Source organism: Python bivittatus, unplaced genomic scaffold (assembly GCF_059951505.1).
Source record: "Python bivittatus isolate LINGU-HERP-01145 unplaced genomic scaffold, Pbiv_v1 ctg000680_np1212, whole genome shotgun sequence".
Taxonomy (NCBI): domain Eukaryota; kingdom Metazoa; phylum Chordata; class Lepidosauria; order Squamata; family Pythonidae; genus Python; species Python bivittatus.
In genome coordinates, this window is record NW_028277095.1 from 3459868 (window position 1) to 3474469 (window position 14602).

The 14602-nt window shown below is 41.7% G+C and overlaps 1 protein-coding gene across 1 annotated transcript in view; it reads right to left on the bottom strand.

The window, feature by feature from the left end:
• Positions 1-7936: 7936 nt before the first annotated feature.
• Positions 7937-14602, bottom strand: part of PHYHIP (phytanoyl-CoA 2-hydroxylase interacting protein) — a 39366-nt gene continuing 32700 nt past the window's right edge. Inside the window, exons 3-5 of the mRNA XM_088151943.1 lie at positions 11651-11825; positions 9633-9750; positions 7937-8471 (exon numbers count right to left, since the gene is read on the bottom strand). Coding sequence (XP_088008069.1) covers positions 7937-8471; positions 9633-9750; positions 11651-11825 — 828 coding nt within the window. The remainder of the gene's footprint in view (positions 8472-9632; positions 9751-11650; positions 11826-14602) is intronic.

Here is a 14602-nt window from a genome sequence, read left to right on the forward strand (position 1 = left end):
TCATGCAGTTCCTCATTGTTTTTGCTTGTTGGAAGCTGGCTGGGAAGGTCATAAATGGCAATCACTTGACTGTTGTAAATACATGCCAGTTGCCAAGTGCCTTAATCTTGATCATGTGACTGTGGGGATGCTGCAACCATCGTAAGTGCAAAGACTGGTTGTAAGTCACTTTTTCCAGTGCCATTATAACTTCAAATGGTTGCTAAGCAAATGGTCATAAGTCGAGGACTACCTGTAAATTGCATAGGCTAATATATATACCTAAATGGAAAATTGTATTTTAAACCAAATACATTTTCCCAAATTAGGGTGTCGGTACTAAATGATAATGGACAACTTTAAGAACCCTGATCTACATTATGGTTCTTGAAGCTGGATTTCGATAGGATAACCCTTCAAATAAAGAACATCACTGAAGAGATTTATTCTGCATGAAATTGGTGGTATAGCTAGGTGAAAATGAATAATTAATCACATGCATTTCAAAATTGGCACAGCTGATTAATAACTAGGCACCCCTGAAGCAATATTTCTTCTGGGACTGTTTTTCAGTTATGGACTGTTCTTGCAGTAAAACTTAACTATTATTAATAATAAGGGTTCTAAGGCAGCTTCTTAATATAATCCACATAGTAGTTAGTACTAAAAGAATTATGGCTTCTTTCATGTGTTTATTTCTCAGGGTAAGTAATTGTTTGAAAATAGCGGAGTTCATGTAATAGCAGGGATATAAACTAAAGTGGTGAGAGGTATCCTGTTTAAGATAAAGATGAAGCACAAACTTCTGAAATGGAACTGCAAGGTGACTTCTTCAAAGTGAACTAGTCCGGTGAGACAAGAGAGCCACACTTGAGAACTTTAAGAGCTGCCCAAAGTCCTGTTTTTGGATCCATGAAAGGTGATAAGATGAAAGAAGAGGGGTTGTCCAAACTGGGCTGGAGCTCCTAAAGGAGACTTTTATCTTTTCATGGTTTTTTTTATGGCCTTGTGACTTCATGGACACAGCTATTTATTCTTATAGGCAATAATATGGAAATGGTTTGCTATTGTCGTCTTCTAGGATTTATTTATTTTTACTTCCATTCTCATCTACAGCCTTGGTGGCCTCCTATGCAAGGATTAACCAGGGGTGATTCTGCTTATTCTCTCAAAAATAGTACAAGGGTGAAAAAAAAAAAGTAAAAACAAGGCTTGCCACTGTGTATCTTCCTGATCAGTGTAATTATGCACTTCTGTGGAGCTCAAAATCTGCCAGCTATTAAGGCATGTGTACTGTGGATTTTTTAGGAAACCTGATCTACATTATGGTTCTTGAAACTGGATTTATATAGGACAACCCTTCAAATACAGAACATCACTGAAGAGACTTATTCTGCATGCAATTGGTGGTATAGCTAGGTGATATGCCACTGGTATGGACAATAACATAGAGGAGGTAGTTCAACACAGGTTCTTGTTTATTGATACACACTGTAAGCACGGCACAGTTTTTGCTTCAGGTATTGTTTTACAGCGTGCATCATACATACAGTCTGGAAAAGCACCACTTGAGACCAGAGATGCTGTTTGGGCTGTTGCGTGACTGCCATGCTGAAATTTTCTCAGCCACATGCAAGGATTTTGAGGGTGATGGGGAAGAGGCTGTGATCATCAAATGGCCAACTTGTTAGGCTGCTTCGCTGATACTGCAACAAGGAAGTCAAGGAAGTCAACAAGACTTCCTCATTCTAACACTTGATGCTTTCTAATTGGAACACTGCCGGAGAAGAAATATCCTCAGACAGGTCCCACACAAAACAAAAAACAAAGACTTCTGCTGAAGACTCAGACAATTCCTGAAATGCCTGAATACATTTCTGAAGTCATTAGGATAGGAGTCAATGCTCCATTCCTTGCAGATGGTTGGAATTCTACTCCCATCATCCTCACCCAACATAGCAGCAAGAGATTTTCAGTCCAAAGGACACTAGACTAGGACCTTGGTATCTGAGAAGAGATTACCTCTTTTTGCTGTTTTGCAGTCTTGATTAAAATTCTACCTCCCCAAATTGCCTTAAAAAGAAGGAAACAATCTGTCAACACCAGAGAAAAAAAGATAGCTGTTTCCAAGACTTCTACCTCTGAGGGAAGTTCCTACACAGGAGAGTCTCAGTCTATGAGACCAAAAAACCTCTAGCATGTTTGGTCTCAGTCTATGAGACCAAAAAAACCCTCCAACGCTCTGGAGCATATTTTATGGCATACACTTAGCTCATGTATGAAACTGATTACATGTTTTCAGATGACCCCATCTGAAATCAAAACATGCCTTGAAAACCTGAGTGGTTTTAAGGAATACTTTTTTATTTCATATGGGATCATTCTCCCATTTCTTTCCACTGTAGGAAAATCTATCGTACTAGGGCAGATGTACATCAGAAAAACTTGCTTTCCAGGATTGATCTCATTGAGGGATCTCTGATCACGCAGTTTGAAAACCGTGAAAGAGATAAATCAATGCTGTCATTTTGAGATCCCCTATTTAATAGCTTTCACTTCAGTGAAGACCATCCTATAGTTCTGGATTTGCAATCAATATGAGTTAGCACTGTAGGTGAACTTGGTGATGAGTCAGACCACTGCTCCATCCAGATAAAACCATCTTCCCTGCTAAGCAGCGATTCTCCAGGATGAAAGCAGCATCTCTTACAGACCTCCCTGCGATGCCAAGGATCAAACCAAGATCTTCTGCATCAACTGCAAATGTCATCTTCCCTTAAATATGTGCTTTTAGGATCACTGAACGTAATATATCTTGAATTCAGATTATGCAGAATTGGGGAAAAGGAGGTATAACATTAAAAGCATAAATAAAAAACACTGGGAGGAAATTATGTTTACTTTATCCCTATGTTTTAACAAAGGTTATTCCTATCCCCTTTCCCAAGTCTGCATTGTACCCCTTACTTAATTTTGAGGGTACTCGTGAATAGAAAGGGTAAATTGTCTTAAACTGCTCCTTTCTTGGCATGCATTTTCTAGAGCTGTGCAGCACTCTGGATACCAAGCCAAAAAGATGCTTGGGAGGGCAAATAGGGGATCTGTCCGCAGCTCCGTAAACCAGCTGCAGAGGGCAATCATGCAAAGCTGGGGAAAGGGGTGGCTGTTTTAGGGAGGGGCAGATGGGTGCTACAGTTGCCCTCTCTGCCCTGGCCCCAATGTACTCCCAAATACTGCACAGACCTAGCGTATTCTAAGAGAGATTGGCCCTTCACCTGCCCTAGGACTAAAAGTCAGCATGAAGAGTTGACCATTTTCTTGAGTCAAAATTCTACAGGTTATTCTAGGATCAAGAGCCTACCCAAAATCGCACTTAACATAACTTCATCTACATGTATACTTAGTGTAAGTTAAATATAGTTAATACGCTTACTCTGCCATCAAAGACTTAACTTGTTTCACCTACCATCACATTAAAAAATTACAATTTGCTAACATCTGGAAACCTTTGGAGCCTCAGGAGACACTGGGCTTCCGTTCTCCACCCCAGCTTAACTTATTCTAAAGAACATCCCCATTTGGTTGCCCCAGACATGCATCACACCAATAATTCTAGCTATACACTTGTATTCTGGATTTTTACTGGGACACATTTCCCTGTTTTATCCTTTTGAAAGAAATAGTACTTGTCTCCAATCATCACTTTTTTCCAACAGTTGAGTTACGTTGATATTTAGAAACTATTCTAGCAGTTTGGCACATAATAAAGTTGTTCTGCTCCTATCTGAGATTGTGTGGAGGGTCTGTATGAATAAAATGAATTGTCAAATGGTAGAGTAGCACATGATTTATATGTGGTTAGAAAAAAAAATGAGATGGCTGTTGGAAATGCTGGAGAACAGCTGCCAGCCACAGGAGATGTAGACAATGTGTCCCTTGGTTGGAATGTTCCCCCAGATGCTGAAAGACCTCCCTGAATGGTTTTTTCTTCTCTTTTTCATAAACGTTGGCCAACTTTCACCCATCGACCGATTAATCTTATCAAATAAAATGCCTTGACCCAATTATGCAAGACCTCTGTATTACATTTCCAGTACTGAAAAAAAAAAGATTAAAACAAAATTCTCTGCTTCTTTCTAGTTTTGCTGTATAAAATTAAATAGTTAATTTTAGGCAGTTAATAAGTTATTTTCTCTTAAGTTGGGATGCAACTCAATATCCTTTGATTTGAGAGTAAGCACCCTTGAACTAAGCCTTAGTTCTGAATAAATATTATAAAATTGCACTATGAATAGACTTTCTGAACATGGTGACGACTGGCTGGTGGAAGATTTCCATTATCCAATATAGTACAGTCTAATAGTTCAATATGTTATGAGCCATTTGATTGGGGTACACTTCACAGCCTCTGTCCAGGAAAAGCAATTTGTTTCCATGTTTTTGCACCTTTACGGTGGCAGTGACTTCTACCCACTTGTCTATGCTTTTTAGGTCGCAGGACATTCTCCTTTTCGCTTTGGAAATGGAGAAACGTTCTCCTTATTGAAATAAGACAACAATCTCGCGGCGGCTGCTCCTGCCGTTTTCTCACATTCCAGCTGGAGAAAGCGTGATACACATCCAGCATCAAATGGCATTAGGGTTTCTTAGCATACATGTACAAAGCTGGGAGGAGTCAAGGACAGCCTCTGAATACCGACAGCATTTTCTGGAGCAAGTGACACTTAACAGTTGGCAAAACGTTGCGATGTGCAGGGCGACGGGGAAAGGGAAAATAAAACGCTAGTAGAGAAAAAGCCAGGTTCTTATTATTAATACTTAGCAGCATTCATGGCACGGGACTGCTACAGCACACAGCAAACACTACACAGTTGGCCTTACTGAACAGCTGGACACTTGGGAAGTTCAAAATGCTGTGCCAAGAATAAAGACGCGTCTAAGGTCCTGAAGCTTCCCCACCACCTCCTTGGAGATGCTTCTTCACCTTAAGACCTGATTTATTGGTTCTTATATACTTACAATTTGGGGGGGGGGGTAGGTTCCCTGGAATATGCCAGTAATTTAACAAAGGGTCAAGGGAGCCAGCCTCATAATACAACCACTAAGCTCTGTAACTGAGCTTGTCGGTGGAATTCTCCATCCTTCGGTGAGAGGTTCAGAACTCTCTCAGAATCCCTTTCTACATTGATTTGCCTGCAGACCCACAACTGCATTTTTTTGCTTCAGAATCTCTTCATATTACAGAAGCTTTGGAGCTGGTAGTCTAAGTCCTCCTGGTCTTCATCTCTGCTCCGCATCAACGCAGCCAAATTTCTCCTGCAGAAAGCTGAGTTGCAGGGAAATAGGGTAATTGCAGAGAAGCTTTTCCACCAGGATCAATTAGTTTATAGTCAAAACCTCCCAAGCTTACTAGGGATAGTCTGAAGACCAACCAGAATTGTGAAGCACACACTGCGGTATATAGGAATGCTGAACTCACGGAGTTGAATGGTCCCCACCAGTCATGTATGATAGCTCACATGAGGCCTGATAAAGCCCCCGGTGTGCTGCTGGCTAGACTGCAAAAACAGAATAAGAATGGTTGGGTTTTTGCATATCTGACACACTAGTATGCATGTTCTTGGGCTGTATTTGGCATGATAGACTGGGAGGCTGGTTTTGCTGCAGATTCCAAAGAACCGCAGAAAAGTTCTGACTCATTTGCCTCTTGAGAAACTTTCTTTCTCTTTGGGTGCTCAGTAGTTGATCTTCTCAAGGTGCAAGAGGATGACTGTGTATGTGTTTCCCTTTAAGTCAGCTCTGGAATGGAAAAGGTCTTTTCAATGTGGTACTTGCTTCCTTCCAAGCCTCAGGTTTCTAACCTGCTGCAAAATGAACTCTCTTTAAGATCTCGAGCCACATCTTAAGCGCCCAGTGGGGATACAGAAGGGAGGCACAGGATTTCTTGCCGTTCGAGCTATACGGCCTTCTCAAAGTTCCCTGCAGAAAGGATGCTATCTGCAGCTTTACCCTGATAAATGAAACATTATCTCACACAACTCAAGGAAACCCATAGAAATAAAACTCCCTATAATGAAAGAGGAGGCCAAGCCTTCAGCATAAAGAGGGTGGTTGGCAGATGTGAGAAGCAGGTCTAGCCTGTTCCAGGGAGCAGGTTCCCAGTGACAGACGGAAGGTATGGGCACACTGAGACTGCGCAGAGCTGGGGAGTGGCTGCAAATGAATCTCTCTCCTTCCAGGCCAAGAGAAGGTCCCTCTGCCCCTTCTTGTTTCTCTGCTGCTGGATGCCCATAGCAGCTTTGCTGTGGTTAGCTGAAGATCGTAAGCCCAGCCCACTGAATGGCATTAGGTCTCTATTCAAAGAGGTTTAAATTTGGGTAGACCCCAAATTTAAACCTCTTTGAATAGAGACCCAATGGCTTTAGTCATGTCATTGTCCTTGGGAGTCCCAACCAATGTTTCCAGCACCTCCTGGCTGCTGAGATCAAAATCTGAAGTTGGGAGCAAAGATGGGAGAAGCTTTCAGTCGGTGGTCTCCTGATTATGGGAAAAAGAAGGAAACTGAATGGAAGGAGATAGGGCTAAGTAAGCCTTTCCTTATATTATGCCCCTGGCTTATTTCAGGCATTGTGCTAAGCCAGTTGTTCTGCACTAAGCCATTATTGGTGTTAATCATAGTTTCCAGGTATATAAACCATTTTAGGTCTTAAATCATGGGTTGCAAACCACAATAGCTAGGCTCGCACATCACATTAACTCACAAATCACGTCCCAGTTTAATGGGAGCTGTGAACCTAGACATGAACAGCTGGAACTATCAGCCTATGAATGCTTCTGCACCGTGGAAAAGAAAAACAGAATTGCAACATAGGGGAAGAGAAGCATCCGACTGCAAGTGATTTGTTTTTCTGTCTTATTCTCCTGTCTGCACCATGGATGGGGCTCCAACTTCTTTCTCCTCCATCTTCAGAACACAATCCCAGAGCGAGATGCAGATAAGGGCTTTACCAGCCCAGATCTGTAACCAGCTATCATGGGAAACAGGGGAGCCAGGCTGGGTATGTTTGCACAGCAACATCACCCATCAGCATTCCAGCTTCCAGCACACCTGTTGGAACCTGTTGCTTCCCCTCCCCTTCTTCAGTCAAAATAAGTAAAGGACATAAAGAGTAAGATGTCACACCCTGTGGAAATGAGCGAAAAAAGAATCTCTATGTAATCCCTTCTTCATCTCCCTTCCGTAGCCTGTGTGCCCATCCCAGGTTTCTTTAAGCAGATCACAAACCTGTTCTGCCCATTGCTAAACCTAGTTGAGGTGGTCTTTGTGCCAGCTGAGCTTTTAGCCCAGGACCCTCCCAGAATGAGGTGCGGAAACTTCTTCTTCCAACCTTCAACATACTACTTCAAAAAGCAAATCATGCTATGGATGAAGAGAACCTGTGAAAAAGATACATTGTGGGGAGAAATGGGGCCAACAGAAGTAAGGTAGGAGATAGAGAAGAAATTCTAGTTAGGACATTTTGTTTAGGAAGCTGCTTTTTCATCGGACTGGCCAGACTACCGGCTGTGTGTGCAAAGTGAAATGTCCATTTGAGGTTGGGCTGAGTAATGGAAGAGAAGATAAGTGGACTTTTTTTCCTGGAGAGAGACCTCAGAAAATCGAGGGTTGCCCTTTTTGTCATCAGTAGACCTGGAAATGCAGGTCCTTCAAAGATGCCCTGATTGCACACTCTCTCTCACTTCCCAAGTCAAAAATCTTATTTACAATGGCAAGGAAACATGCAAGAGAGAGAGAGAGAATGGAGGCAAAGACACCGGGAAGGGGAACTTCTCTAGCATCCCCTTAACCCAAGGTGGACCCAGTTGTCAGCCACACTTACTTTCAAGGGCCATGGGATTCACCAAGAACTCTCATATTCATATTCGTTCCATCCTCCCCCCCCACCCTTCCCTGTCTCTAGCGCCCCACACTGATGTTGCATGTCTTGCAGCTAGGATCCTTCTTGGCATCAGCAGTCGAGAGGCTCATGAGCTGATGGCCGCTGATCTCCCCCAGAACTCCTAGGCTGAGGTCAACCGGCTCTGTATAAATGATCTCCAGGATGACATCCTGGGCATGACGGTAGATGAGCTCGCCGTCCTCCACGCAACAGGTCAGGAACTTGTTGCAGGAAATGTCCAACTGGGGCAGACGCTCCCGACAAAAGTGGTCTCCAGCAGAACCTTTAGGCGCCAGCACCAGAATGACGTAATGGTAGGCAGTGTACATGCAGTAGAAGTCCGCAAAGTAAAGGTTGGTATTGGGGCCGAAAAGGCGCTGCGCGGGCACCTGGAAACGATAGCGGCCGTAAGGGGAGTCCTGGGGAGGCTGGCCAGTGTTGAACTCAGTATTGCAGCTGAAGAAGATGCCGTGTAGCATGCCACTAGTGGGTGAACCATGGCTACCGCTGTTGTCCTTCAAGTACGGCTTCATGACGTTTCCGCTGTGCATTCTGGCCAAAAGGGAGACGCATGTAGTTAGGAAAAGGATGAGGTTAGCATTCAGGCCAGCCTTAAATTTGGGAGGGAATCAGGTAGGGATTATGGGAGTGTGATAGGCCTTCATAGCTATATTTCCACCCAGGATTACCATTTTCAGGAAGTGAATACCAGAAAGTAGGAACTAATGAAGAGTGGCTGGGAGCACATTATGTAACTTATCACCTCAGATATCCTCCATTTGCCTAGCTTAGGGAGGAGAAGTCACCGTCAACCTGGTAATTAAAGAATTAGGATTTAGATCTGTCTTCTAAAGTTAAATCTTATCTCAGCTGTGTCACTCAATGGATAACTCTAGACCAGGCACAACGTCATAGCCTATCTTTGCTCCCAGGGTCAACAGGAGGGGAAAGCATTTTGTATTGTATCTTAAGCCTTGGAGGAAGGATAAACTAAGATCATGTTGTGTAGGGATTATGAGAGGTCACATTGTGTGGTAGTTGTGAGTTTTAGGCTAGGAGCAGGAAAGAGTGCATACAAATGCCCACTCCACTCTGAAGCTCAAAAGAACATCTTCCATGATTTGTTGTGAAGCAACAGAAACATGGGGAAGGGGGAAGGGGATGAATACTCTCAATTCATTGGAAGGTTGGAATAACATTTAATGTCTATGAATCAGTATGGGAATAATCAGGAATATGAATGCCATCCTATATTCTCATTTCTCAGAATTTGAAACAAACTTCAACTATAAAAGTTAGGATACTGTTAGTAAATGTGAAACAATGGATATTTATTCAATGAATGAATAGAAATAAATTTTAAAAATAAATTTTAAAAATGGGGAAAACTAGATGCTATGATTGGACGTCTTAGTGTTTTCTGTGAGTTTTTCTTCCTCCTGCTGCAAGCCATAACATCAGGTCAGAAGAGTACAATCTGGGGGTTAGATCTTACAATACAGAATTGGCAACTAAAAGCTTCTGGGCCAAATCTAGCTCTTGGAGTACTCACTTCTCTTGGTCTCCACCTCCCAGCCATGTTTTAATCCTAACTGTCAGGAGGAGAGGAATTTGCATGAGCAACAACCGACAATTGGATGGCAAACATGGGTGGTAGTTGCCATTGCAATGGATCCCCCCATTCACGGAGATTGGGGCTTTGCATATCCTTACCTGACATGCTGGAAATACTCTTTAGTGTGATTCCGATAGAAAACAGAGAACCGGAGCATCCGCCCTGAGATGAGTTCCGCTTTCTCTTGCAGCTGAGCCAAATGTTCTTTAGCGTAGTCTGCATGGAACATGAAGAGGTTCAGGTGTTTTAAAGCAGGTTTTTCACCGGATTCCTCCATGGCAAATTTCTTCCCCCTTCCTCCACATGTCCCCTTCTCATTGCTGCTTTTTGCCCCAAGGTGGTTTTTCTCCCTCCCTATCACTTCTCCCTTCTGGGTGTGTTGAGATGGCACACCCTTTCCCTCCTACACAGCAACGCTTGCTGCGCCGTGAAATCTGGATTTTCCACTTTTCAGCACCCCTCAGCCTGTTTCCATTCCCATCAGCTTGGGCCTTGTCTTTCAGCCAGCCCAAACAAGTGGTTTTTCTCTGCCCAATCCCTTGACTTTGAAAACGTCCAAGAGTTGCATACACGGCTGGCTCTGGTGTGCAGCAAGGGCATTCCGAAGTCGATGACACAAGTACTTACAGGCAAGCCACCTGCTGCCAGGTGAACGGGGAGAATGTACTCCCTGCCCCAAGGGATGAATGAAAACCCTGAGAGAACCTTGAGGCGTAAAGGCACTTCAAATTTATGTTGGAAATGTGAACAACAAGAAGGGACGTTTTACCATGTTGGGTGGAGGTGTGAAAAAGCTAGATGGATTCAAATACACACACTGATTCAGAGGATTTTAAAGATTAATATACAATTGAGACCAGAGGTCTTTCTTCTGGGATTGATGGACAAACAGTTGGAAAAAAGTCATGGAACTTTGTTTTTGTACATGATAACTGCAGCGAGATTATTGTATGCACAAAGATGGAAAGATTCGGCACATAATGGAGGAATGGTTGGTGAAGATGATGGAATTTGCTGAGATGGCCAAATTGACCTCTTTGACCAGAGAAAAGGCAACATCTACCTTTATTGCTGACTGGAAACCCTTTATGGACTTATTGTGTAAAAGAGAAAAAATGAACTTATGATTTATGGTTTTGATGATTAGGTAGGATAGAGCTATGTTATAACCATAGAATTAAGAGGTAAATTTATGATTGTACTTATAACTGCTGTAAGGAATCTTTTTTCTTTCTTTTCTATTTTTCTTTTACTTTTTTTCCCCTTTCTTGCACTTTTAGCTTTCTCTTTGATTTCTTTCTTTTCCTTATGTTACATTAGTTTGTGTTAGTTTTTATCTTCCTTTTTAAAAATATTTAATAAAAATTATGCATGCATGTATGTGTGTATATATATATAGAGAGAGAGAGAGAGAGAACAGTGAGGGGTTTAAACTGGAAATTGCAAAAAGGGCTGCATGAATGACAAACCTTATTTTTGCCAGGACAGTTAACTGGGAAACAGGGGTGACGGGTGGGGCAGTAAAGTTCAATCGTGCAGCCCTTTCTCTGCCAAGAAACCACTGAGCAACTGAACCAAGAGACTTGTGGCTCCATAAACCAGAGGTGAGATGGTGGAGGGAGCTAAGTCAATGGGGAAGCAATGCAGAACACCCAAAATACAATGCAAGGTCACCTGGTACGTTTAATGTTAATCCACCAAATTAAATATGCATCCTTCTGAAACACAGGATTAAAAATGAAGTGTTGGTGATGCACCAATTATTCAATAGATTTTGCATTCATTGGCCTTAACACCAGAAGATGGAGCAAGCTGATTTCAGTTGGGTAGGGGACAGCATCACACATGCCTGGTTAAAACTTCACCAGCAAAAAGCAGATATTCCTTTTAAAAATAAGTTTTAAAAAAAACCTCAATAATTCAAGACATGCTATGGAACCTATCTGGTGGTAATGGCTATGTGGGACTGCTGATGGTTTCATCAGAAAATGTTATGGTGGATTATCTTGGTTAGGTAGAATGTTTTTGCCACCTGACATGATGTGAAAAACCTACCAGGGTAGACAGGCAAATCTGCTCTTGGGTTGGCACTCGAGGCCTTCTGTTGCATACTCACCCCCTGTGCAGAATTCGACAGTCTCACTCCATCCAGAGACAAGGTATTCCCCATCACTTTGCTTCACTGCAGTCTGCACTGCCACACTGTACTCTGTCCTGGGACTCAGAAACCAGTGACCTCTCACAGTCATTGGTAGGGCCACTGCTTTAGCTACCAGCTTGGTAGGGACATCCTGTGCAAAGAAAAGAGCCAAGCCTTGTCAGGAACCCAACTATTTGGGACATGGACTTTGTTAGACCAAGACTGTTAGAACATCACCAGATCATTGACAGAGAAGGGGAAGAGGGTCTAGAGAAACCACACATGGACATCTAGACAAGCCACAATGACATCACAAGTGTCATGACACCATCACATGAGTGACAAGGATAAAATAATTTGCATCATGTGAATTATATAACTTGTATCATTTGCACGATGACATTCTGACATTCAGTTGCTCCCTCTTCACCCCAAGCAGATGTCTGCAGGGCCAGGGCACCTTAAGGCATCCTTCCCCAACACTGCAATGGTTGAAAGTGGAAGTGGGTCATGCGCCTGTTCCAAACTTTAAAAAGGCTGTGCTGAATCTTTGGGACTCCACTAACTGATCTCAGTCCTGCATTCTCCATAATGGAATCATTCCATTTCCTAATGTTTGATCCTTTCCACATCTGCTTCTCTCCCAAGAAAACCCTGAGCAATACAATCAAACAGCTGGTCATTTTAGAACATCCCAAAACAAGTTCTTTGGAGCCATCTTAGTTAATGCAGGACATTGGCTAGACCTGATGGGTCTCCTCAGCATCCTATAGGAAGTCTTTCTCAACCTTGGCAATTTTAAGATGTGTGGACTTCAACTCCTAGAATTCCCCATCCACAGAACAAACAGGAACAGACAGTGTCATCTAAAACAGCAGTTTTCAACCTGTTGTGGTTTACATCCCATCTGTCACTTTGTTAAGTGACTTGGATCCCATGATAGAAACAAAAGCCCACTTTTTCCAAGGATACTTATTTGTTAATAGGCATTCTGTGATCATTACAATTTACTGTAAAAACCTAAAGATGTAAAGTTTTATGACTTACCTTGTGCCCCCCAGACAACTGATGATATAGGCTTGACTGGGGGAAACTATTCTAATGCATCCCACTCCTTGTCCCTAGGGGCTGTGCATTTCATGAAAATGAATAGTCTTATCTTTCAGAGAAACTCATCCTCCATTATAAATCTTTGGCTCCTGCATATATTCATGCAATTGATTAAACCACCTTCATATCCATGCAATCGATTAAAGAGCACTTGGAAACTTATCCTGGTCCTGAATCAATGAGACAAATTATTTGTTGGGAGGATCTGTAGAACTGATTGATTCTTACCCCTGTTGAAAAATCTAGATTGGCTCCCATTTTCATTCCAAATATAGTGGAAAGTGCTGGCTAACTTTTAAAGCCATAAATTGTCCAGTAGCAGCTTTGTCAAAGGATATTCTGCTCCTGGATGAGAACACCTGAATTTTAGTAACTTATCACCTTCTCTTAAAATACAACAAATAATCTCTTCTTCCCATATCCCAACTCTTATCTATAAACAAATTTTAAAGCCTTGTCATTTCAGTCCTAATGTCAGCAAAAGTCAATGGCGGGTTGCGAGAGATATCAACATATCTATTTTAACCTTGTTCAAATAAACCAACTTTCTATTCCTTCCTTTTACTTCTAACAATCCTGATCTTTAGTCCCTTCAAATAATGTCCTAGAACTTGATTTATTTTGACTTCTGATGAGGATTCATGGCAAACCAGATGTCCCTGAAGGAATAGGGATGGCATTGTGGTGGAGATCGAGGGCCAGACAGCAAATTCTGAGGGGCAAAGTCTCTCTGGAAAAAGGAGAGATCATGATATCACCCACTTGTACTCTGGATAGCTGCTTCTCATGAGTAGACTGCAGGAACTGAGGTTTTTGAGACTGACTTGTCAGTCAAGGGGCAGGGAGTTGAGGGATTTCAACCAAGCTCACAGCCGTAACATAGCCTATATGGACATAAGTTTTGCTGAGCTTCATTTCTTAATCACTTTTGGAAATTGTTTCTTAACTGCTTTTTAACTATTAGGAACCTTCATAATGACAAGTTTTAGAGCACCAGGTGAGCTTCCTTCAATCCTTAGCGAAAGAAGTTTTAAATACAAGTTTAAGGACTTAAACAAAAAAATTTTTTTTTTGAATAAACAGCAAAAGGGTGATTAGAATGTTGATTTTGGGAAGCTACAAATGGACTAAGGGTTTGGATTTGAAATAAGATTTTGAAATTAATTATAAGAATCCTCCCCATGGGAAAATGCTGTTGTTTTGAATTCTTAAAAAAAAAATGATAGGATGGGACTTTGAAGACTGGACACTAGAGGGAACCAGAAGGAACTAAAAATTACAATTAAAGGAGAAGAACACTTAAATTTGACTTACTAATACAGAATGGAGCAAAAAACAATGGACATGTTGAAGGATATTTGTGAACAATGGACCGAGAAGTTAATTTTAAAAGTGTCTGACATTATAGATAGACTGAGTATAAAAGATGTTATGGAAGAGGAACAAGTTTTACTGGACAAGACTGAGACTGATCTGAAGGTGGATTTAAAAATGACAGGCTACATGAATGATAAGGGAAAGAAGTTACACTGAATATACAAATGAAACTTGTTGTCTTAATAGTTAATAGGGATATACAAATATCCCTATTATACAAATAACAAACCAAAAGAATGGCCTGGATAGTTTTCCTATATTGGATTTACAAAAGAGACTTGTTACAGTTTTGAAGGATTTTGTGACAAGGGACAAAGAAAAAATGAAATTTTTTCTAGCAGAGTTTTCTAGAAATTCTGTTCTAGCACAGAATTTGAAGGGATTAAAGATCAAGATTGTTAAAAGAGAAACGAATACAAAGTTGGTTTATTTGATCAAGAT